This window comes from Hyaena hyaena, unplaced genomic scaffold (genome assembly GCF_003009895.1).
Source record: "Hyaena hyaena isolate Hyena2069 unplaced genomic scaffold, ASM300989v1 scaffold_38, whole genome shotgun sequence".
In the NCBI taxonomy this organism is placed as follows: Eukaryota; Metazoa; Chordata; class Mammalia; order Carnivora; family Hyaenidae; genus Hyaena; species Hyaena hyaena.
In genome coordinates, this window is record NW_024080670.1 from 5,615,361 (window position 1) to 5,641,630 (window position 26,270).

The 26,270-nt window shown below is 43.3% G+C and overlaps 1 protein-coding gene across 3 annotated transcripts in view; it reads right to left on the bottom strand.

Moving 5' to 3' along the window:
• The window catches only part of MVB12B (multivesicular body subunit 12B), a 192,179-nt gene that overhangs the window by 155,807 nt on the left and 10,102 nt on the right, over positions 1-26,270 (bottom strand). For all 3 annotated transcript variants that reach the window (XM_039229628.1, XM_039229627.1, XM_039229629.1), the window contains exon 2: positions 23,274-23,396. In XM_039229628.1, coding sequence (XP_039085559.1) covers positions 23,274-23,396 — 123 coding nt within the window. The remainder of the gene's footprint in view (positions 1-23,273; positions 23,397-26,270) is intronic.

A 26,270-nucleotide genomic window follows, 5' to 3' on the forward strand; every position in this document is an offset into this window, starting at 1 on the left:
CACACAAAAACTACCGATATAGTCAACAGGGTGAATGAATCTTGAAATAATTATTCTGAAAGAAGAAAGTCAAAGAATTCTGAGAGAAAAAAGCCAGACCCCCCCCCCCCCAAAGGAATCTGCATAAAGTTCCAAAAACTGCTACCTAGTCTACAGTGACAGAAAGTTGACTAGTGGCTTTCTACGGATGGGGCTGGGATAGTGAGGGATGTGTTACTGAAGGGCATCTGGGGGTGATGGACATACTCATGATCTTGACTGTGATGGTTTCATAGATGTAAACATATACATGTCAAGACTCATCAAACTGAATACTTTACATTTATGCAATATGTTTGTAGGTCAAATATGCCTCAATAAGGCTATACAATAAAAATAACCTATGCAGAACAAACAAAAAAAGCACATACAGAAATGACAAGACATATGAGGAAAACTATAAAACTTTACTGGACATAAAACAAGACCTAAATAAGTAGAAATGCATACCATCTTCCTAGATCAGAAAACTCAGTATTGTAAATATGCTGATTCCCCTCAAATCTACATACGAACTCAGTGCAACTGTACTGCGAATCCAAACATAATATTTTGTGGAATTTGACAAGCTGATTCTCAAGTTCTTTTAGAAAAGATAAGATGTGGGGTGCCTGGGGGGCTCAGTCGGTTAAGTGTCCAACTTCAGCTCGAGTCACAATCTCGCCGTTTGTGGGTTTGAGCCCTGTGTCAGGCTCTGTGCTGACAGCTTCAAGTTCTGTGTCTCCCTCTCTCTCTGCCCTTCCCCCACTCACTCACTCTCTCTCTCTCCCCTTCTCTCTAAAAAATAAACATTAAAAAAATTTTTTTAAAGATAAGATGCTTTAAATAACCAAAATTTTTTGAAAAAAAGAACATGAAGGAAGGAAAGGGCTCTATCAGATATCAGAATACACTATGAAAAGCTTGAAAACGTCATGCTGAGTGAAAGATGCCAAATAAATAAAGGTCATATAGTATAGGATTCTATTTATACAAAATATCCAGAACAGGTAAATCCATGGAAACAGAACCCAGATTGGTGATTGCTGTTGGCTGGGGGAGGGGAGAATGGCCTGCACCTTCTTGATGGCTACTGGGTTTCCTTTTGAGATGATGAAATGAATGCTCTGGAACTAGAGAGCGGGGATGGTTATACAACTGTGCGAGTGTATTAAATGCTACTTAACTGTTCACTTTTAACTGGTTGATTTATTGTTAACGGTTGATTTAATGTTATGGGAATGTCACCTCGATTTTCAGAAAATCAAAGAATTACTAACTTCAAAAAACCTGATATGGTATAAAGTTTCAAAAACAAAACAGTGTGTTGTTGCATAAGAATAGGTTAAATGGATAACTGGTAAGGAACAGAACCTAGCAATAGCTGGGAAAATTCCCATCTCTGGGATCAAGCAAATACTGCCTGGCAACAAGATTTCTCCCTGGGTCACCAGACTTCCTGAATCAGTTGATGCCTGCAGGCCTTAGGTAAACAGCAGGATGCTGCAACACTGTCATAATGCCATAGTTTTAGATTTACTCAAAAGCTAAAGTGGAATTTTAAGGGCATGATTTGCTGTTAGTGGTATAATTTTACCTAACTGGAGAGTTTTTAACCCCCACTGGCCTGGGCCTGCTATAGTATAGCTGCTGTGGTATCTACTAGAAACACACAGGGGCCTCACACCCCAGTCCTGAAGACAAGGCCTTTCCAGCATTCTTTGCAGACCCCTAGGATCAGGTCTCACCCTCCTCCCCTCCCTAACCCGTCCAATCCCACAGGGGCTGGCTAGGGGTCAGAGGGGTTGGAAGGCAATAGCAACACAGCTTATTTTCTTTGCCTCATGCCTTCCACTCTACATAAGGGCCCTATCCCTAAGGGAAAAGAAGCTGCTGGATTCCATCTTTGGGACCGGAAATGAGCTTTCAACCAGTCTAAAGCCCCAACCTGAATATATGCAGGAGTCTGGTTTATGACAACAGCAGTACATCAAACCAATAGGTAGAAGACGATCCTCAGAAAGTGTTAAGACAAAAAATGTTAAGACTCTATGTTATACTATAATCCAAGACAAAAATCTGGATGTTTAAAAAGTCCAATCAACCAAACAACATGAAATATTAGCTAAAACTACAGGATGATATTTCTATAATCCTGGGGTAGACAGACTTTTTTGTATGTCTCTTTTTTTAAAAAACTTTTCTTTTGAAGTAGTTTAAGATTTAGAGATGTTATAAAACTAATAGAAAAAATTCCTGTATACCCTTCACCTAGATACCCTAAAATGTTAACACTTTATGACATTTGTTTTTTCTCTTCCTCTCTCTCTCTATATATATGTATGATATATACATATATACACACATACATATTCACATATTTATTCATATGCTATGTCCTTTGCAGTGTATCATATCAACAGGCACATGATGTCTATTTGTCTCACTACTGGTAATGTTAACTTGGATCACCTGCTTAGGATGGCATCTGCTTGGTTTTCCCACTTTTATTCTTTTGTAATTAATAAATATTTTGTGAGTGATACTTTGAGACTATTTAAATGTACTGTTTCTCAGAAAACTTTCACCTACTAGTTCCAGGATCCAGACAAATCTTTTAAAGCATTGAGACACACACACACACACACACCAAACAAACCTGACAGATGTTGACTACATACAAACCAAAAACTGATAAAATGAACAAACCACAAAGTTTGATACTGTGAACACATTTGAAAGACAGTGACAGTCTGAGAGAAAAATACTTATAACATATATAATAGGCAAAGAACTGATAAATAGAACATATGAGGGAATCCCACAAATCAATAAGAAGCTAACCAAATGAGTCAACTTTATAAAAACAGGAAATTAATAGAAAAAACACAAATGGCCCATCAATAGGAAAAGATACTCCATCTAAATACAAACAACAGTACTACAAATCCACACAGTGGGCTCCTAGTTTGGGAAAATCAAAATAAGAAGATGATAATAGAGATAATGGATAATAAAGATAAAGACTGATAATGAAGAGCAATGGAAAGGATGAGGACAAATAGCAACTTCTGAACGTCATTTGCTGGAGTATATATAAATTGCTAAAGCATTTTTGGAAAGCTATTGGAAGTAACTACTAAAACTTAAAATGTACCTATCCTTTGATCCATTAGCACACACCCAGACATGTATGCACTTATCACAGCATTGCCTTTCAAAGACTAAATAAATAAATAAATAAATAAATAAATAAATAAATAAATAAATTTTCACTCACAGGACAGTGGTTAACAAGTTACTATACAGTGGAAAAACAGCAATTAAAAGGAAGGAGGTTGAAATATGGGTCATGACACGGAAAAGATTGCCTACAAACACTGCTAAGCAAAGAGGAAAGTCAAGGAATATTATGCATAGCATATGTATACGTATTAATAATAATGTATTAACAGCTACATACCTTAAGATAAAGCAAGTTACTATTTAATCCCTTTATGAACATTAGCTCACTTGATCCCCACACAACTCTAAGAGGAAATTATCAATCCCCACTTTAGAGACAAGGAAAGTGAGGCACTAAGGAGTAAAGTATCTTGACCAAGATCACGGAGCTAACAAGTGGCAGAACCAAGATTTGAACCCAGGTAGGAGGGTTCCAGAGTCTATGCTTTTACCACTAAACTATACACCTTCTCTCTTTATATATTGGTACAGTTGACCCTTGAACAATGTGGGGGCTGGTGGGCACCAACACCCCCTGTGTGCGGCAGAAAATCCATGTATAACTTATGACCCTCCCAAAAACGTATCAATAGTCTACTATTGACTGGAAGCCTTCCTGATAACATAAACAGTTGAAAAACACCTATTTTGTATGTTATATGTATCAAATACCATATTCTTATAATAAAGTAAGCTAGAGAAAAGAAACTGCTATTAAGAAAATCATAAGGAAGAAAAAATACATTTATAGCGCTGCATTGTACTTGTTGAAAAAAAGAGGACCTACACTTTTCAAGCCCATGGTGTTCAAAGATCAACTGTATTTTTAAAAATATTTTTTTAAGTTTATGTATTTAGAGAGAGAGAGAGTGCACACACAGGAGGGGCAGAGAGAGAGGGAGAGAGAGAGCAGGCTCCACACTGTGCCAGCGTGGAGCCTGATGTGGGGCTTGAACTCACAAACTGAGATCGTGACCTGAGATGAGACCAAGACTTGATTGCTTAACTGACTGAACCACTCAGAAGCCCAGGACCATCTGTATATTCAAATTGACAGAAAAGGGATTGGAAGGATAGAGACCAAACTATTAACAATAGTTACCTACTATTAAAACAAAGCAAGACTTTACAAATAACCACTTAATAAATATAACCGGTGGCTAGAGCCCCTGGAGGTCTACCTATTTCAAGAATCCAAACAGATATTGCCTTCCACTCTCACCTCCCCTAATTAGAGACATTTCATGGACTCCTCTTCCGCTACAGTAATCCTCAGTCTTTCAATAATATAGCTCATCATCCACAATTCTCAACTTCAACCGCATCTTCTCTTCCAAATATGCACCATCCCTCATGCAAACAGTCTCTTAATACTTTAATTGTGGGCCGCAAAACTTGAGAAAGGTGGCCCTCAAGCATTTTGAGTCTTGTAGACATTAAGGAGTAACTGGCAAGTATTTTACAAGCTCATAGTAGAATATTTCTTGCCTATAAATATAGTAAGGCTGAAACATAAATGTTGTAGAAAGATTTCTGACAGGCATAGAAACAAACAGATTCTCTGGTTAACCCTTAATTAATATAAAATTCAAGGAAGCCAGGACTCCCACTTCTAGGAAATCAGGGTGGATATATTCTTCCCTATTCCTCCTGCTAAGTACAACTAAAAACCCTGGACAATACATGAAACAAACATAAATGAACCTTGAAAGGTGACAGAAGGCGGCAGACAGCTAGGGACCTCAGGACCCAAGGAACAACATGATGGTGATTTCTGTGGGTTTCTTTTGGCCTTACATATCTCAGTCTCAGAGCTAAAGAAGCCAGCAATCCAGAAACTGCAACAGACACAGACCAAAAAAAGCCCCAACAAAAGTCTCCTTTCTCCAGCCAAAGGGGCATCCTAGCAAGACAGGAACTTTTAGACATTAACAGATCTACTCCAAACTTCATATAGAATACTGTGCCCACCCCCACTCATGCCAGCAACATCAGAGTAGGGAGTCTAGACTCCCACCCTCACCCGGCTTTAATGGATATCGTAACATCTCTGCCAAGATGGTGTCAGGGAAGGCCAAGTAGGGAGCCAGGGCTTTCATCCTCACCAGCTGGTAATGAGGTAACCCTCCCCACATCCCTCTCTCTCCCCTATGGGGTGATGCTGAAGAGGCCTAACAGAGGCAGGACCTTTCTGTTAGATATCACCTTGATATCTAACAAGGACACCTTCCCAACCCTGTGATATCAGCAGAAGCCACAGGGAAGTTGTAATGAGGCACTCCTACCAGGGAGGTATAAGTGGGAGCTGAGTAGGGAGTTAGGACTCCCACCTCTGTCCAGCAAAAACAAGGAGCCCCACCTCCTTGGGTGTCAACAGAGGCCAAGGAGGGAAACTTGATTTCTATTTCTTTCTGGCAGTAAAGAGGTAGTTTCCCCCATTTTCCTACCAGAATTGTGTCAAAAGAAGCCAGCTAAAACAGAATGTTCAAATTTTTTTTTTTGTTTTATTTATTTCTGAGAGAGAGAGAGAGAGACAGCATGAACAGGGGAGAGTCAGAGAGAGAGGGAGATACAGAATCTGAAACAGGCTCCAGGCTCTGAGCTAGCTGTCAGCACAGAGCCCGATGTGGGGCTTGAACCCATGAACCATGAGATCATAAGCTGAGCTGAAGTTGGATGCTTAACTGACTGAGCCACCCAGGTGCCCCTAAAACAGAAGGTTCAAATGAGATCCAGAATCTCACAACATGATACCCAAATTTCTCAAGTTTTAATCAAAACTCACTCATCACAGAAAATCACAAAGAAAGAGAGAGATCTCAAGCTGAATAAAAAGAATAGCTAATAGATGCCCAAGCAGTATAAGACATGTTAGAATTATCTGAAAAAAAAAAAGAAAAAGAAAAACAATTTAAAGCAGCCAACATGAAAATGCTTCACTGAGCAATTATGCACATATTTAAAGCAAATGAAAAATTAGAAAGTCTTTGCAAAGAAACAGCAAGTTTTAGAAAGAAACAGAAAATACAAAAAAAAAAACTGAATTGAAATTTTAAAACTGAAAAATAAAGTAACTGAAATAAACTTAGTGGGTGGGCTCAGTATTAGCTTGGAAGAGAGAGAAGAAAGAATCAGTGAACTCAGAGACAGACCAGAAACTACCTAATATGAACAAGAGAGAGAAAACAGACTGCATAAATCATAAACAGAGTCTCGGGGACCTGTGGCACTATAACAAAAGACCTATCATTTCTGCCATCAGAGTTCCATGACAGGAGAAAGAGGGTAAGGGTGAAAAAGTACCTGAAGAAATAATGGCAAAAAGCTCTAAATTTAGCAGCAGACATAAAGCTACAGAGTCAAAAAGGTAAGCAAAGTCCAAATAGGATATATCCAAATAAATGCCCACCAAGAAACATCACAGTCAAATTTCTGAAAAATTAGGGAAAAAACATTTTTTGTGAAGAAGTGAGAAAGAGACAATTCTTTACCTATAAGGGAAGAACAATTTGAATGACAGAAGATTTCTCATTAGAAATCACAGTAGCCAGAAGGAAATGGCACATCATTTTTCAAGTGCTAAAAGAACTGTCAACCCAGAATCCTATATCCAGTGAAATATCCTTCAGGAATGAACAGGAAATAGAGACATTCTCAGATTAAAGAAAAAAAAAAAAAAACTAAGAGAAACTGTCACAAGCAGAAATACTCTAAAAGAATGGCTAAAGAAAGTCTTCTAAACAGAAATGATAAAAGCAGAAACCCTGAAACATCAGGAAGGAAGAAAAAAGATACAGTAAGCAAAAGTACAGGTAAATACACTTTCCTTCTCTTGAATTTTCTAGCTATGTTTCATGGTAGAAGCAAAAATCACAACATTGACAAGTTCTAAATGTATGTAGAGGAAATATTTAAGGTAATTATATTATAAATGAGGGAAAGTAAAGGGACATAAAAGAGAGTAAGGGTTCTACGCTTCACTTAAACTAAGTGAAATGGGGTTACCAGTAGATTGTTATAAGATACACACACACACACTGTAATACCTAGAGAAGCCACTAAAAAAGCCTTTATTAATTTATTTTTTAAAAAGCCTTTAAAGGGACACTCAAAAACAATTAGATAAGCCAAAATGAAATTCTAACAGATATTCAAGTGACCCATGAGAAGGGGGGAGAAAGAACACAGAAACAAACAAAAACAGAAAATCAGAAATAAAATAGTAGGTTTAAGCCCCAAATTATAATTACATTAAATATAAATGGTCTAAATACACCAATTAAAAGACAGACTGGCAGAGTAGATTTAAAATCATGATCTAATTTGATATAAGGCTTATATCAAATATAATGCTATTGGCAGGCTCAAGTAAAAGTATAGAAAAAGTTATGTCATAAAATATTAATTAAAAGGAAGCAGGAGTAGCTACATTAATATCAGATAAAATAGATGTCAAGAGCCAAGAAAATTATGACACAGAAAGGGACATTATATAATGATAATAGGTCCTTACACCCAAAACGACAGCAATCCTAAATGCATGTACCAGAAAACAGGGCTGTAAAATACATATGAAGTTACAACTATAGAATGGAAAGGGGGAAAAAAACAATTCCAAAATTGTAGTTGGGGACTTCAACACCCTTATCTCAAAAATTGATGGAATAACTAGACAGAAAATCAGCAAGGATACAGAAGAACACAACAATACTATCAACCAAGAGTGATAATCCTCTTTTAAAGAAAATGCCTCTCAGTAACAGATACACAGTCTTTTCAAGTGATCATGGAATGTATGCCCAAATAGACCATTTATTTCATGGGCTATATATAAAACAAACCTCAACAAATTTAAAATAACTGAAATACAGGGTGTGTTCGCCAATCACAATCAAACGAAACTAGAAATCAGTAACAGAAAAATTCTAGGAAACTCATTAAACACTGGTAAGCTAAATAACACAATTCTAAATAACCCATGGGTAAAAGAATTTAAAGGGAAATTAAAAAATACATTGAACAGAATGAAAATTTAAAAAAATATATATATATGAAAATTTGTGGGATATAGCTAAAGCATTATTGAGTTGGGAAATTCATAGAACTAAATGCAAACATGAGAAATGAAGAGAAGTCTCAAATCAATAATCCAAGATCCTTCCTCCAGAACCTAGAAAAAGAGCAAAACAAACCTACAGTGAGCAAAGTAAGGAAATAATGAAGACAAAAGCAGAAATCAATAAAATTGAAAAGACAAATATAGAGACAAACCAATGAAGCAAAGAGCTGGACTTTTTAAAAGGTTAATAAAATTGGCAAAATTCTAGGAAGACTAACAAAGAAAAAAGAAGGAAGACACAAATTACCAATATAAATGGAGAGTACTATTACAGACTTTGCAGACATCAAAAGGATAATAATGGAATGCTATGAACAATTCTACATTCATAAATTTGACAACTTAGATGAAATGGATCAATTCCTCAAAAAACATAAATCACCACAACTTACCCAAAATGAAATAAATTATTCAAATAGCCCTATAACTAGTAAGGATACTGAATTCATCATTTTAGAACTTACAAAAAGTAAATGTCCAGGTCCAGACTATCTCATTAGAGTTCTGCCTAACATTAAAATCCTACCTAACATTTTATTAACACCAATTCTACACAATCCTTTCCAGAAAACAGGAGGAAACCCTTCCCAATTAATTTTGTGAATCTAGTAATGCCAAACCAGATAGAAACAGTACCAAAAAGAAAATCAATATCAAGATATCAGATCAATATCTCTCATGAATACAGATATAAAAATTTTTAACAAAATGCTAGCAAAAATAATTCAGCAATAAATAAAAAGAATTGTACACCAAAACTAAGTAGAATCTATTCAAGGTTTGCAAAGCTGGTTCATTATTCAAAAATCAATCACTGTAATACATTAACAGCCTAAAGAAAGAAACACATGCTTGTATCAATGAATGCAGAGAAGGCATCTAACAATATTTAACAACCATTCACCATTAAAATTCTCAGAAAAAAACAGGAATAGAAGGAACCTTCTTCAACTTGATAAAGAGCATCTATAAAGAAACCTACAGTGGGGCTCCTGGGTGGCTCAGTCGGTTAAGTGTCTGACTTTTGATTTTGGCTCAGGTCTTGATCTCATGGTTTCAGGAGTTCAAGCTTCACATGGGGCTATGTGCTGATACCACAAAGCCTGTCTGGGATTCTCTCTCTCTCTCCCCCCTCCCACTCGCACTGTCTCTCTAAACTAAATAGAAAGAAAGAAAGAAAGAAAGAAAGAAAGAAAGAAAGAAAGAAAGAAAGAAAGAAAGAAAGAAAGAAAGAAAGAAACTTAGAGCTAATATTATACTTAATGGTAGAAGACTGAATGCTTTCCTCTTATGATCAGGAATAAGGCAAGGATGTCCTACTCTCACCACTTCTATGCAACACAGTGCTTGAAGTTCTAGCCATTGCAATAAGGCAAGAAAAGGAAGTAAAAGGAATACGGGTTAAAAAGGAAGAAAAACTGATCTGATGGTCTAAACAAAATCCCAAGGAATATACACTAAGTAAGTTCTGCAAGGTCTCAAAGTTCAGTAATGATAAACATACAATAGTGAGTTAGGCAAAGATAACCATACAAAAATCAATTCTATTTCTATACAATAGCAATGAACACACAGACATCAAAACTAAAAATACAGGGCACCTGGGTGGCTCAGTAAGTTAAGTGTCTGACTGTTGATTTTGGCTCAGGTCATGATCTCATGGTTCATGAGTTTGAGCTCCATGTCAGGCTCTACACTGACAGTGTAAAGTCGGCTTGGGATTTTTTTCTCTCTTTCTCTACCTGTTCCCCTGCTCATTCTCTCTCTCTCTCTCCTCTCTCTCATTCTCTCTCTATCTCAAATAAATAAACTTGAAAATAAATAAATAAAATGATAAAAATACAATTCCATTTACAATTATTCAAAATTGAAGTATGGAGGTTTAATTTACTTATACCAAACACGTATACAGCTTGTCTGCTGAAACCTAAAAAATGCTGGTAAATGTAATAAAAAGGCTAAATAAATGGAGGGAATATTATGCTAATGAATTGGGAAACTCAACATAATAAAGATGCAAATCTCCTCAAATATACAGATTTAATATTGATATATAGATATATAGTTTAATATATATACAGATTTAAATTGTGATATACAGATATACAGATTTAATATTGTGACATCGTAATTTAAAATTTTCTAATGTTTACTTATTTTTGAGAGAGAGAGAGCGAGAGAGCGCCTGCCACAGGATTCAAAGCAGGCTCCAGGCTCCAAGCTGTCAGCACAGAGCCCAATGCAGGGCTCAAACTCTAAAACCATGAGATCATGACCTGAGCTGAAACCGGACACTTAAGTGACTGAAGCACCCAGGTGCTCCTTGACACCGTGATTTATAAGAAACATATAGCTGGTAGTGTGCCTGGATGGTTCAGTCAGCTAGCCATCCGACTTTGGCTCAGGTGGTGATCTCAGGGTTTGTGGGTTCAAGCTCAGTGTCAGGCTCTTTGCTGTCAGCACAGAGTCTGCTTTGGATCCTTTGGCCCTCCCCTACTCATGCTTGCTCTCTCTCTCTCAAAATATAAACATACATTAAAAAAAAATAAGACATACATATTTGGTCTTCACTCACAGTTCCTAGTTTATAGCTCCCCAAGACCCTTGGAATTTCCTGAGCAATAAAGGTAATGAGAACATCTTTTGTGATAGTATTTGGTCTCTCGCCCTCAGTTCCTGAAATTGTTTCAGAGCCATAAAGGTCAATGAGGTGGCTTACTATTTATAACAAGCCCCTTTCTACCACAACTGGGTTTATATTAGTCAGGTAACTTGAGAAGCGCCTAAGAATTGGGGCTGCCCAGGGAACCAACCATGAATAAAAGGTTGGAACTTTCAGTCCCACTCCTTGATTCTGGAGAGGGAAGAGAAACTGGAGTTTGCACCAATCAGCAACGGCCAATGATTTAATCAATTGTGCCTATGGAATGAAGCCTCCACAAAAATCCAAAGGGATGGGGAATGGAGAGCTTCCAAGTTGGTGAGCACGTGGAGATGTGGGGAGAATCGTGCCCTGGAAGAAAGATCACAGAAGCCCCACGCCCTCTCCCTGCACCTTGGCCTAGGCCTCTCTTCCATCTGGCTGTTCCTGGGTTATATTCTTTTTTTTTTTTTAATGTTTTATTTATTTGAGAGAGAGAGAACGAGCATGAGCAGGAGTGGGGGAGGGACAGAGAGAGAGGGGACAGAAGATCCGAGGCGGGCTCTGTGCTGAAAGCAGTGAGCCGGATGCAGGGCTCCAACGCACACATGAGATCATGACCTGAGCTGAAGTCGGACACTTAACGGACTGAGCCACCCAGGCACCCCCTGGGTTATATTCTTTCATAACTGGTGATCTCATAAGTAAAATGTGGTCATTTGAAGCGGGATCTGATGCTATCACTGGGCAGGTAGTGTCACAGTTGAACTGTGATACGCCGGCAGCTGGTGTCTGTGAACTGTTTGTCGTCAGTGTGGAGAACCAGCCCTCCCCCCATGTTGGAATTGGGTCAGAACTCCTTTTAAATGTTAGTTCCCATCTAAATCCCAGCATATTTTTTCTAGATATGGGCAAGATTATGCTAGAATTTATATGGGAAGACAAAGGACTTGAATAGCTGAAACAATTTTTAAAAATAACAATCAAGTGGGAGGAATCATTCTACCCAATTTATAGACATATTACAGAGCTGCAGTGATCAATACTGAGCGGTACTGGCAGAGGGCTAGACACACATAACGGAACCTAAGAGAGAGCCACACAAATATGCCCAATTGATTTTTTCTAAAGGCTCAAAAGCAATTCAAAAGGGAAGGAAAGGTTGCTTCTCCAACAAACAGTACTGGAGCAGCCGCTCATCTCTAGCAGTGAGGACTCAGACCTAAGTCCACACCGGGTACAAAATCTAAGTCAAAATGTATCACAGACCTAAACGTAAAACTACACATCTTGTAGGGAAAAAATAAAATCAGAGAAAATCTTCAGGATCGAAGGCCAGGCTAAGGGTTCTTAGACTTGACACCAAAAACATGACTGATAAATGGAAAAACTGGTAAGTGGGACTCTGTCAAAATTTAAAACTTTTGCTCGTGGAAGACACTGTTAACATAAAAAGATAAGTATGGACCAGAAGAAAATTTTTCCAAACCATGTAATCAACAAAAGACTCATACCTAGAATACACACAGACTCTTAAAACAGTAAAAACCCTGAACAATCCAATTAGGAAAGGGGTAAGCAGTGAAGTGACGTTTCACGGAAGATACAGACATGGCAAATAAGTGCAAAGGTGTCTGACATCATTAGCCATAAGAGTAATACAAATTAAAACCAAGTGACTTACCACCACACACCTATCGGAATGTCGATTACAAAAAAAAATGGACAATAATAAATGTTGGGAAGGATGTAGAGAGACTGGATCGTTTATACATTGCCAGCGGGAATGTAAAAAGTTACAGTCACGCAGGAAAAGAATTTGGCATTTTCTTAAAAAAGCTAAATACGAGGGGCGCCTGGGTGGCTCAGTCGGATAAACGTCCAACTTCGGATCAGGTCATGATCTCACGGTTCGTGGGTTCAAGCCCTGCATCAGACTCTGTGCTGACAGCTAGCTCAGAGCCTGGAGCCTGCTTCTAATTCTGTGTCTCCCTCTCTCTCTCTGACCCTCCCCTGCTCCCACTGTCTCTCTCTCTCTCTCAAAAATAAATAAAACATTAAAAATTTTAAAAAAGCTAAACACACAACTATGATACGACCAGTGGCTGCACTCCTGGACCTTTATCCCAGAGGAATGAGAGCCTATGCTAACATAAAACCGTGTACACAAGTATTTACAGCAGCTTTCTTCATAATAGCTCCAAACTGGAAACAACCAAGACGTCCTTCAATAGGTAAACAGTTGAATAAATTGTGGTGCAGCCACGCCAATTAACGCTATTTGGCTATAAAAAGTCAAGAGATGAATCTCTAGAGATTTATGCTGAATTTTTGAAAAACAACAATAAAAAAGCCCGTCTCAAAAGGTTACATGCTATATGATTCCATTGATAGGATGCTCCTGAGACGACAAAATTATAGAAATGCAGAACAAATGAGCGGTTGCCAGTGGATAAGGAAGAGGTTGGTTAATGCTAGAGATCGTACACAACTTGCCTATGAGCGCAGTGTTTATATGCAAACCAACCAACCCTGAGTCTACATCCCCAACCAACTCCTTTTATCAGTCTCCTTGACTGTTCCCCAAATCACCCCAGGGCCAGGTGTCTGACCACTGACTAGCCTTGAGCCCACTGAAATTATTTCTACCAGCCGGTCCTAAGTCTTTTATCTGACTTGCTTTGCCTTTCCACACAGAAACCACAATAAAGGCTCCCCTCTGTGCTTCCTCCCTCTGCCTCCTGCCCTTTGCTGGGGCTCCCCTGTGTGGCCCTGCAGGGCACGGCCTGTCCCCATCTCCCGGGAGCCGGGAATATAACAAACTACCTGTCCAATGGCACTTGTCTCCTGATCTTTTGGCCTCATCACACCAGGATAAAAATAAAACCCCACGTCCATCTGAAAACAGAGATGTTCTGCGTTTTGACAGTTTCAGGGTCATTATCCTGGTTAAGATGTGGTATTTGAACTTGCAAGATGTTACTATTGGGGGAACATGAATAAAAACAGGATCGGTCTGTATTACTTGTTACATCTGCATGTGAATCTAAGGTGATCTCCAAATAAAAAGCTGAACTGAAATTTTAAAAAAGGAAAAATTAAAGGAAGTCCCCCTTTTCCATTAACCCAACTAACTGGGGTTTCTTTGTCAGAAGCCCTTCTAAGCATGAATAGGAAGGTGAGCGAACGAGAGGAAGCACGAGAACGCCACACTGTCAAGTCCTCTCCACCGTCCAGATGAACCAGCTACGCAGAAAGTCATGAGTGAGAAGAAAGTCTTTGGGTCAGAGCCCAAATAAAGAGTTGGTGGGATGGAAGTCTAGAAGCAGACAATTCAAGCTACTACGTCTTTTTTCCTTTTTTTTTTTTTTTTGTTGGTTTGTTTGTTTGAGAGAGAAAGAGAGAGCATGAGCTGGGGAAGGACAGAGAAAGAGAGAGAGAGAGAGAGAGAAAGGGAGAGAGAGAGAATCCCAAGCAGGCTCGTGCCATCAGCACAGAGCCGGATGTGAGGCTCGAACTCATGAACCGTGAGATCATGACCTAAGCCGAAACCAAGAGTCAGCCACTTTAACAGACTGAGCCACCCAGGCGCCCCTGAGCAACTACTTCTGCTAGGCTCATCCTAACAGCAGAGGAGGTGTGCAAGAAGCACACCTCCTGGATGTCCGAGGCCAGCAGGGCTCTGCAGGGCACAGGCCAACAAGCAGGGAAGAGGCCAGCGTTGCACGAAGTTGGCTAATCCAAGCCACAGGAAACAGGCTCAGGGGCCGGTCATAAAACCACTATTCGTGTTTTCAGTAATTCTCCATCTAATGTATTTTCTAACAAAACAAAAGGGAGGAACACCTGGTGCTTTTTCTCAAAACAAGCTCTGGTTCTGAAAATAAACCCATGTGTGAGGCGGGTCTCGGCCCGCGGTGGTTTCCGCTACGGCAGGGCAGTAGGGCGCTGGGGAGGGGACTGGAGGCGGCCGGAAGAAGCTGTTGTCCCTTGCTTCTGCTTTTGCTCTGTGGAGGCAGACAGAGCTTGGGGGAGCGGTGGGGGGGGGGCAGCTCCTCGAGGCCGTGGGCTCTGATCACGAGACTGCTTTCTGGTCACAAGTAGCACCTCAGATTTCCGGAGGGCTGTGTGTTGGCTGGGATCAGACTAGACACATGACTACACCCCACATTTCCCACTTGATGTCCCCCATGTTTCTTTTTTTTTCCCCCAATGTTTATTTATTTTGAGAGAGAGAGAGGAGGGGAAGAGAGAGGGAGAGGGCGAGTGAGATTCCCAAGCAGGCTCCACGTTCTCAGCACAGAGCCCAACACGGGGCTTGATCTCATGAACGGTGAGATTATGACCTGAGCCGAAACCAAGAGTCACATGTTCAGCCGACTGAGCCACCCAGGGTCCTCACCATAGGTTTCTAATAAGATATTGTTAGTATCTTCACATGCTTTTCATGTGACTTTTTAAGAATTCCTTGGGTGCTATATACAAAGACTAGCTTATTGAAACCTGTTCCAGCATTCAGCGGATTACTTTTTTCTTCTACCGCTGTGCTAAGTGGGACCTCATTTGCAGGCATAGGGCCTTAAACTCACCCTTCTCTGTGCCCCCTCGACACAGCCCACTGGCCCAGAGGGGAGTCGGTCTCGCTTAGGCCCCCAAGCACCACTCACGTTTGACAGTTCAAGCATTTGAAACTTCTAATTATTTAGCAAATCCCACATACATTTAGGGCATATATAAATTATTCAGGTCCAACAGTTTTTAAGAAAGGTTTTGTTGTCTAATTAGTTTCAGAAGTAAGCACCTGTGCTGGAGAAAGGGGACAGAGGAAGTGCAGGCTTAAGGCACAAGCGGCCCAGGTCTGCCCAAGAGGCCCACCCTCGTGACCGTGACCAAGGCCGGCTTCCCAGCTCATGGTGCCTGGAGGGAGCAGCAGTCACGCAAGCATCCCTTTCTGGCTCTTCTCCGGTGGGCCCTGAATGCCGAGTCCTCTGCCCCTTGTGGGCCGTGCTTCCTCAGACACCCCCTCTCCCCCGGTTCCTTCCAATGGGCAGCGTGCTCACACACACTCCCACCTGTAAACAAGGGAAAAAAGACTCCCGACCCCATGTCACCCTCCAGTTGCCACCTCCCTCTCCCTCCCTGCCTTCCAGGTCCCCTCCCACTTCAGGTGGGCTCTTCGGGTCCCCTCCAGTCTTGCTGCTGAGTCTACAATCACCTTCCTCGTATTAACTCAACAGACACCTTTCGGCTTAAGTTTACTTACCCTTTAGGCAACTGTGAAAGTTACCCTTCTTCCAGAAAGACTCATTTTCCCTTCAGTCTCTTACTAATGTTCACCTACTTCTCTGGACGCTCAGCCCCGGTCCACTCTGCAGGGGCCCCTTCACACCCAGTGCTCAGTGGTAACTTAGGGACCCTGGTGTGACAGGACCACCTCCCAGGAACACTGTGGTCTCTGCTATGTGATGACGACCCCCAGACCCCACACTAGACCTGCAGACCTCGGGCTCCTCGACAGCTCCGCCTGGACGTCACATAAGCACTTCACTCAGCGTCCCCAAAACTGAGCCAATCACCTTTCTCCACCTGCACCCTGCCCTGCGCTAGCACATGGCGTCCAGACCCACCCTCCTGCCCTGGTACCTACATCTTCCAATCACTCCCCTTGCTGCACACGCCAAGTGAACTTGCAAAAACGCAAATCTAAGACTCTCTCCATCTGGAAGCGCTTTGATGCCCCCACCGCTCTCAGGATAACAGGCAGCTCCATTTGTGCTGAGATCCGGCCTCACCCACCCTCCCAGGCTCACCTCTCACCTTTCACCAGACCTGGGATTCCCAGGGCCTTGCACAACAGCAGGTGACCCACAGCGACAGTGTTCGTGAAGCCAACACGTGAATAAATAAGCGAATGAGTGATGTCAGGTGGTTTCACTAAGGAGCTACTCAAACGAGGTTTTGAAGGAGAAGTCAGATTTTACCCCAGAAATGGGGGAGAGGTATAGGAATTCTGGAATTATGGGGAAAAGTGGACTCAGAGGTACGAAGCTATAAAGTTTCTGCTTCTTGCAAATATGAGGACCTGAGAGGTTCAGTGAGTCCAGAGAACAAGGGACGTGAGACTTGGAAGACGCACTGAAATCATGTGCGCCAGATTAAAGCTGGATTTTTGTCCTGTACGGAGTCTGCCTCTCAGGGATGACAGACCTCTTGGGGACAGGATCCACAGGTGGCACTAGGCCCTCTCTCCTGGAGGTGTGCCCTGTGAGAAGGCCCAGCACCAAGGAAGTCGGGCACAGAGCCTGGGGGAGGGGGAGACCGAGTCCATTCATTCCTCTGCATACCCCCCCCCCAATTCATTTTACTCACATTCACCTTAATGAGAATAAAAACTGGCAGAATGTCACAACCTTTCTGAAAGGCAATCAATAATGTGAATTAACTTAAAATGTGAATATCCTGACCCAGTAATTCCAACCTATGGAATTATTCCAGGGAGCTAATTGGACAGCCACAGCAAGGTACATATACAAAGACTTTGTTTAGCATATTACAAACAAAAATGGGAGACAACCTAAAGTGACTTTCAATGTGGGATTAGCCAAATGTTGGCATAGCCAGATAATACAATATTCATCATTAAAAGGATGAGATATGCCTACATCGATTGATAGAGAGATATCTATGCCAACAATATACTATTTTTTTTACGTTGGGAGAATATCAATAATATCATTTTATATTTTTAAAATATATTTTTTAAAAATCCCACATACACACACATCCTGAGAGAATTCCAGAACTCTCAATCAGGAGAGGCTGAATGACAGCAGAAAAAGTTAGCACAGCCGTCCCTGAGGTACATGTGTGGTGGCCACATGTAGAGACTATTTAAGAATGACTTGATTTAGGGGCACCTGGGAGGCTCGGTTGGTTAAGTGGCCGACTTTGGTTCAGGTCACGATCTCACAGTCTGTGAGTTCGAGCCCCGTGTCGGGCTCTGTGCTGACAGCTCAGAGCCTGGAGCCTGCTTGGGATTCTGTGTCTCCCTCTCTCTATGTCCCCGCCTTCTCTTTCTCTTTCTCTCTCAAAAAAAAATTTTTTTTAAATAAAAAGAAATGACTTGATTTAGGTCAGTGGTTCTCAAAGTGTGGCCCCTGGACCAGCAGCATCAACATCACCTGGGAATTGGTCAAAATGAAATTCTCAGGCCCTGCCCCAGACCCAGTGCATCGGGAATCTGGGGTGTGGGGTCCTCCGGAAGATTGAGAGGACCTTTGTGAGATTAAATCTCACAAGTTTTGAGATTCCTCCACCTGGACATCTGGAAATACTCACTTAGCAAGGGGCTAATCCATCACTTTGGGGTCACCGTACCACAGAGACTTTCGTGTGTAGGGTGAAGGTTTTCAGAAGAGAATGGAGGCGGTCTTAGATCACCACAAGGAAAAAGAAAAGTATCTCCTACTCTCTCTGAGGCTGGGACTCAACCCTAAACGCTGTTCTGAGGTAGGCAAAATGAAAGCAGAGTCTGGGCAAGTAGGGGTCAAAGGACACTGGGCCTCAGGAGCAGGCGTCCATATTCTCTGAGTTTTACTCTCTCACTCTCCTTACCCCCACAGTTCCAGCTAAGTCTCATTAAAAGTGACTCTGGGGGCACGTGGGTGGCTCAGTCCGTTAAGCGTCTGACTCTTGGTTTTGGCTCAGGTCATGACCTCATGGTTCATGAGTTCAAATCCCAATTTTGGCTCTGCGCTCACAGTGCGGAGCCTGTTGGGATTCTCTCTCTCTCATTCCCTCTCTCTCTGGCCTCTCCTGCTTTTTCTTGCTCTCTCTCAAAATAAATAAATAAACTTAGAAAAAAAAAGTGATTCCAATCTCAGCTGTTCTATACGAAGCCATGGCAGGTCACTAAGAAGAAGGCATACGTCCGGCCCGACTCAGGCCAGGAGGTGGGAGCAGTCACTGACTGACAGGTTAGCAGGGAGCCGTATGTACCCAGCCAAGGGCAACCGCACATGTGTCACCAGCAAAACATGTGGCACAGTGTGGTGGCAGGGAAGAGAGCCAGAGCTAAGAACCCTGAGCACACTTGAGGTGGCGCCCTGGGAGGGATTTCTAGAAGTAAGCTGAAGCAGGTTCATGCTGTCAGAACTCATGTGTGGTCATTTGATTGTCTTCCTCTCCCTCTGGACTGTAAGCTTTGTGACGGCAGGAACCCTAGATATTTTTACTTACCAGTATATCCCCAGTTCCTAGCTAACACATAGTGTTTGCTTACAAAATAGGTTGGACAAATAAACAATTTAAATTAAACACCCTAGGGGCGCCTGAGTAGCTCAGTGGGTTGAGCATCCAACTCTTGATTTTGGCTCAGGTCATGATCCCAGGGTCGTGGGATCGAGCTCCACGTTGGGCTCTATGCTGGGCGTGGAGCCTGCTTAAGATTCTCTCTCTCTCTCTCTCTCTCTCTCTCTCTGTCTCTCCGCCTCCCCCTTCCCTCTCTCTCCCTCTGCCCCTCTTGCTCACTTGCTCTCTCTCTCAAAAAAATTAAAATAAATAAAAACACTCTAGGGTGTTTGATTATTCTTTCTCTGTATTGTTGACTTTTTGTCCTGTTAGTTTTTGCCAAAGCAGTACATTACCATATGAAAGCATATTAGCAGAAATCATATTATCAAAGGAAACGATTTCCATTTTGGAAAGAATCGTCCCATAAATAACAGTGTTGAGGCGTTAGTCTCTGAGTCGTAAACACTCATTTGGAAAGGCAAAAGAATGTAAGTAAAAGGCAGGACAGGACGTATTAGGCTGTATTTCACTGGAAATGCATGGGAAATACACCTGCAGTGGTCACCAGTGACGGCTGGCCTGACGTCCTCAGATGTTGCCACCCCCCAGACTGACTTGGGAATCAAAGGTTGATTCTGCACAGGAGAGTTTTAGCACCAAGGGCTCCTATGACATCACTGAAAACTGAGCACCCACGGATGACACAACAGCACGTACCATCTTCACCACGGATGACACAACAGCACGCACCACCTTCAGCAAATGCCAGGCATCTGCAACGCAGAGTCGGCACACGGGCGCTGTGGCGTCACACACACAACCCACCCGCCCTCTGACGCCAGGGAACATCCTCACCGGTCGCTCTAAGACCTGAGAGTGTGGCCGTGGAACAGAAAGCACAAGCTATTTCAAAGAGGACTACAGAAACACAGACAATAAATTGTGAAGCTTCGCAAATAATCCCCAGCCCCTTAGCCTAAGAAGCTTCCCCTGACCTGGAGGAAAGAGAAGTTAGAAAATTAAATTTTTATAAATGCACGTGTGGCATCTTTTACTTCAAGCAAGCCACAAGGCCTGTGCTCGCTCTAAAGGGCTCGTGCCACCCGAGGTGGCAGTCCCTCCACGCCAACTCTCGGGGCCGAGTGGTCACTGTGCTTAACATACTCTGCACAGGAGGGATTAATCCTGCAGCGGATGTGACAGACAGAGAGGGGTCTCGCCACAGTGGCAAGGTTTCCTCAGCCACTGCAACTGCCGTTCCATCTAAGCATCTCAGAACCCGCAGCCATAAAACACCTTCTATTTCGGTCTGGGGGTTGACTTTCTATGAAACTCTGGATAAAAGGAATGAGAAGGGCCTCTCTTCTGCCCGGCCTCCCCCCATTCCCCTTGAACTCGGGGTCGGACCTCTAGGGAACGAGATCTTACCTGAGAACAATCCAGTGGTCAGTACACAGAGATGACTCCCACCCCTCTCCCTGGAAGGGCTTTCAGAGGGAGCTCGGACACTCTCCATCTCCGCGTGCAGAGGCTGGGTAATTGCCAGGCTGACCCCGGGGAGCCTCTTGCCCTGCTCACCTTTCACTATAATGCGTGGTACAGCATAATCATGAAATGTGCTTATTAATTTTACTCATTTGACACTGCGCTCTTCTGCCCTGAGCTAGATGTTAGGAGAAAATGATAGGGATAGATTCTGCTCCTGTCAGACTTCCCAAGACTTCCAGAAAACCAGACTACCAAAGGCCATCCGCCACCCACTAGCCACACTTTCAAGATGACCCCAAAGGTACAAGCCGAATGTTAGAGACACAGATCAGCAGAGGAGAGTAGCAGGAAGACGCGGAGACCCATGGCCTGGGGGTGAGCCCCCCGCAGGAGCCCTCCCAGGAGAGCGACCCCCGCGCCCGTCCCCCCAGAGACCGCAAGCCTGAGCCCCTGCCCTGATTCATGACTTGCTGCTTCATATCTAATTCATCAAAAGACACTTTGGCTTCTCAAATCAGGAACATTTTTATTAGCTTCCCAAGAGTTTTGTGGCACAGAGCCATATCTAATGATTCTATTTTATGGCAAGTTATACATTCAAACAGTGCTTTGAAGTCAGACAGCAGGTAAGACTCAAATCTTTGTCAGGAAAGATTCCCTAGCCCTTTCACTTTTAAAATGTTTATAAGCTTTCAAACAGTGGGGAAAGTGATGTGGAGCATTTTAACGGGCTGCTGCTTCCTTGCTCGGGACCCAGCGCTGGCTGACTCAGTATATACTGTGGTATCCCCAACAGGGCTTGCTTTGGGCCTCTATCCCTTCTACCCGGGGACACTGGTGATGTCTGGTCACAGTTTTGGTCACAACTGGGGCGGGGGGGGAAGGGCGTGCTACTGGCATCTAGTAGGTAGAGGCCAGGCATGCTGCTAAGATTCCTATTTACATGGCACAGGACAGTCCCACAACGCTGAATTCTTTGATTATCTGGCCCCAAATGCCAATAGTGTCAAGGCTAAGAAAGCATCCCTTACAGCTTCTTCTGAACCAGACTATTGTATCCCTCCTACCCCTGGGACATCAGATGCTAATATAATCATGGTGGCAGGTTTTCAGTGGTGGCTAATGAGACCCGTAATCTTTTATTCTTATGTATTCTTGGTGCACGCTCTCTCTCTTTTTATTATTTTTTTAATTTTTATTTATTTCTGAGAAAGGGAGAGAGGCAGCATGGGCAGAGAAGGGTCAGAGAGAAAGGGAGACACAGAATCTGAAGCAGGGTCCAAGGCTCTGAGCAAGCTGTCAGCACAGAGCCTGACGCGGGGCTTGAACCCACGAACCGTGAGATCATGACCTAAGCTGAAGTCAGACACTTTACTGACTGAGCCACCCAGGTGCCCTTCTCTCTCTCTTTTTTTTAAATCTTTATTTATTTTTTTAAAGAGAGAGACAGAGAGACAGAGAGAGACAGAGCATAACCAGGGGAGGAGCACACAGAGAGGGAGACACAGAATCCGAAGCAGGCTCCAGGCTCCGAGCTGTCAATAAAGAGCCCGACATGGGGCTCGAACTCACAGACCACAAGATCATGACCTGAGCCTAAGTCAGACGCTTAACCGACTGAGCCACCCAGGTGCCCCATGGCACGCTTTCAATAAACAAGAATAAAACGCTGTCTTAAACAAAATAAGGAAACTGAAAATATGACCACCTTAGAATCCCAGAACATATGACCACAGCCGATGTTAACAAAACCCTCCTAATGTTACTCAGCACTTTTTAAGCTCCACCCAAATCACAATTTACGTAATGAAACAGCAAAATAGCCAATTCTAGCCATCTACTGGACACCACCACAGACACCTGCTGAAAAGCATAGCAAGTTCTCTGCTAACCTGTACTGGTGTGATCAGTCAGAGCACTGGACTTGGAAGGGGGTCTGCTCCCGATTCACCACTCCCAAGGCCTGGGACTCTGTCACTTCCCTTATGACAGCCTGGGTTTTCTTAATCAGCCAAGTGGAGATAAAACTACTTGTCCCCTAGTCATCCAGGGGACTGTGACCACCAAATAAGTTCCCAGGTAGGCAACTGCTCTGTAAACTGTAAAGAGCTATACAAACATAGGGCAATACACTGATGATGTTTATATGTGTGGGACCATCTATGCCAACCACCAAGGAACTTTCAGACTCTCGGACCCTCTCCATGAAATGTCACAACTAGAAGTGACTTTAGAAATCAATGGGCCAGCCCTTTAGGTTTACTGAAGGTGAAAACAACCATCACAAATTTCAAGTGATTTCAGTCAGGAAACAGCCCAGATGGACTCAGGTTCTTGGACTCCCACACCAGAACACCACCCCCCTCTTCCAACTAGCGATGCTCTCCCTCCGTTTAAGCTCCTAGAGGGAAGAAGCACATTTACACACAAGGTTTGGAGGGGCGTGAACACAGGAGGTAAACATGGTGGAATCAGTGGATCTTGACTTACTACATCATAGCCTGTTGGGGCTCGGTTCCGAGAAGCCACGACCCCCACTCCCGTGATGGGATCCATCGATGTCTCTGGCAAAGCTTCGGAAAGGTCTTTGACTTCAGGCATGGTGGATTGGTCCTAGTTCCAAAAAGGAAAAAGAAAGCACAAAATTCAAACTGACCACTTAAAGTGAACAATACAAAGTCTCAAACACTTAGAACCAGAATCTTGGGGCAAATATCCTGAGCTAAGCTCTGTCTACCTGAACCACCTACAGGAGCCTTACCGACCTTACCTGACCCTTTCCTCAGATCAAGAACTCAAGTCATCTCTGACCCCTGATCTTCTCAAGTTGGCTCTGAACTCTGGGCTAACAGAGTTAATGAGGGCCCGTCTCGGCTTGGAGAAGTGACTTTTACTCCAACCCAAAAGCAAACCATTCTTGACTCTCTCGACAAGCTGTCTGATTTCTGAACAGATGCCAGTAGCTTCTCTGAGGAGAAATCAGACGCAGCTGAATCTCACAGCACTGTTTGCTTCTCTCCTGTACATTATCTCCTTGGGGAGGCGCAAGCTTCCCAATCCACAGCCTCTATTACAACCAAGGGGGCGCTGCTGAGCAAGCAGGACTTCCAGACACATGAAGAAAGTGTCCTGGGCACAGAGGCAAAGGAATGGCATTCACATCCAGGCTCCACGGCTTACTGGCAGGTGACTCTGAGCAAGCCAAGAGGTCATGCTACCGACAGTCACAGAGCTGCCATGAGACCTAAGGGAGTCATTAAATGAAGGGCCCGAAGGGGTCCCTGGCACACAGTAGGCACTCAACAAAAAGCAGACGAGACTGGCAGGCTTGGGGCACACAGGTCCAGCATAACTGGCGAGAAACGTGGTAGGTGCCATTCCTGGGGAGGGCTGGCAGGCATTTCTGTTGTGTTTAATGCTGCAGGTCATGTGGGCATTTACTCAAAGCTAAACACTAACAATGACCATAATTCTTGCCAGGCACTTTGGGAGAAAGGGAGGGGAAATGGAATTATTATTCTGCTGCTGAATGCCTCTAGATGTGACCAGAGGAGACAAGTAGAATATAGAGAGCACTGGGTCTGGGCTGTTCCAGCGGCAGTGCACCAGAAAGCAAATAAAAGAGGTAACACCTTATGTAAATGACTTTTAGTTCTTTTAAAAGGACAAGCAGTGAAAAAGAGCAAGTTAAATTCCACCTCCTTCTGCAGCAATTAAATCCTAGTGGTTGTAGGTCTACCAGATGTCTCAAAGCTGGTTACCGCTTCTAAAGCAAGCCAAACACCCTCCTTAACCAGGCAGGGAGAAGAAATATTCTTAAGTTCTCAGCCTAGAATCAGAAAAGGCAGAGGCTATTAAAAATGACTGCAGCCTTTTAAATAGGAACAATCAGAATGCTATATGCAAGTTACCCATGTAATCAGTGTCCCCTAAAGCCCACAGAAGTCTCCAGAAACAGACCTGTCAATGAAACTGAGCCAAGTCTCTAATCAAAGCTAGGAAGTGCCTGGCAGCAGCCACACTCTCAACTTCCGTTTATGACAAAAGCTAAACGAAGTTATGCTTTACTTAATTCTACTGAAAATAAGCTTCTAGAGCCCAGGGCAGGGGGTAGGACACCACACCACATTTTGTATTTTCAGATTTCATTTACCAGGCAGGTTTATATAAAGCACAGGGCTTGGTGCTTCCCGCACACAGTAGGCATGACGTAAATACTTACTGAATGAGTAGACACGCATGCCCCCAATAAAGAAGGTTTGGAGTTAAATATCTGCACCGGCCCGATCCAAAGCAAATGCTAATCAAAAAAGTATCTTCACTTGGAAAATCCCATAGTATGGTAGCACGAAAATAACACTGCTGCAGATTGAAAAATATGGGTACCTGCTGTTGGTTACCAAAACGCTTTGCAATTAACAACTCATTAACGGAATGTACAAATTCTGCCAGTGCTAAAATATCATGCTGTGAATTTAATAAAGAACATCCGAGGTAAGTTTTTTTTATTATTATTATTATTAAGATAGTACTGCCTCTACTATGAGAGAGAGAGAGAGAAGACAGAGAGAGAGAAGAGGCAAACATGGGAATATATATCAAAGATTTTATTTGCCGATAGATTCCCGTCCCCGGGTCACCACGACCGATCCGGACGCCCAAGACCACGGCTCTCGCTTCCCGAAACCCTCGGTCAAGGGCAGTGGGGAATCTCGCCCCAGGAGCCCGACGCTCCCACAATGCACCGGGGAGGCAGCCCAGCGGCAGGTTCCAAGATGGCTGCGGGCTGCCTCCGGCTGAGGCAGACAAAGGAGCCGGCGGCCTGTGCCCATGCGTGCACGGTCCCAGCCCAGCCTGCAGCCGGGAGGATGCGACAGCAGAGCATGAGCACAGAGTATCTCAGATGCACGCCTCCCTCTTCCCTTTCCCCCCAGTTGCTGTACCCTGGGGATCAAGGCAGCCTTTGTGAAATACAGACAAATGACTCCTCGCGGCGCGGGGCCGCGGCCGGCTCGGCGGTGGAGGAAGCCCCACCACCAGCAAAGGAAGCTTTTAATGAGAAACGCCCAAGATATCCATGGCAGAGGCAATCACTCAAAGCAGCTTGCCCTGAATTACATATTTTCTGACTGCAAATTACTTTTAACAGCGTCTCTACCGTCACTTCAATTGACCTTCCTAACAAAAGGCCATTTATTAACTAGCACTCCACGTTTCCCGGGCTGTGTGGAGCCTCGAGCCAGAAGGGATGGCACCGCCGAGTACTCAGCCGCCCAGGGTCACAGGCCAGGCCTCTGAGAGGGGAGAGGAGGCCATTAATGCAAGCCTGCAGAGCAGATCTGCCGGAGAGGGGAGAGGGGGGAGCCGGCTGTTTAAGACCAACATTAACCTGTCTGGCAAGAGGCAATGCTGGTCTAAAACAGAACATACCCAGGCCTACTTGCAGCAACCCCCGGTTTCATCCTCAGCAGCTACGCAGCAGATGGA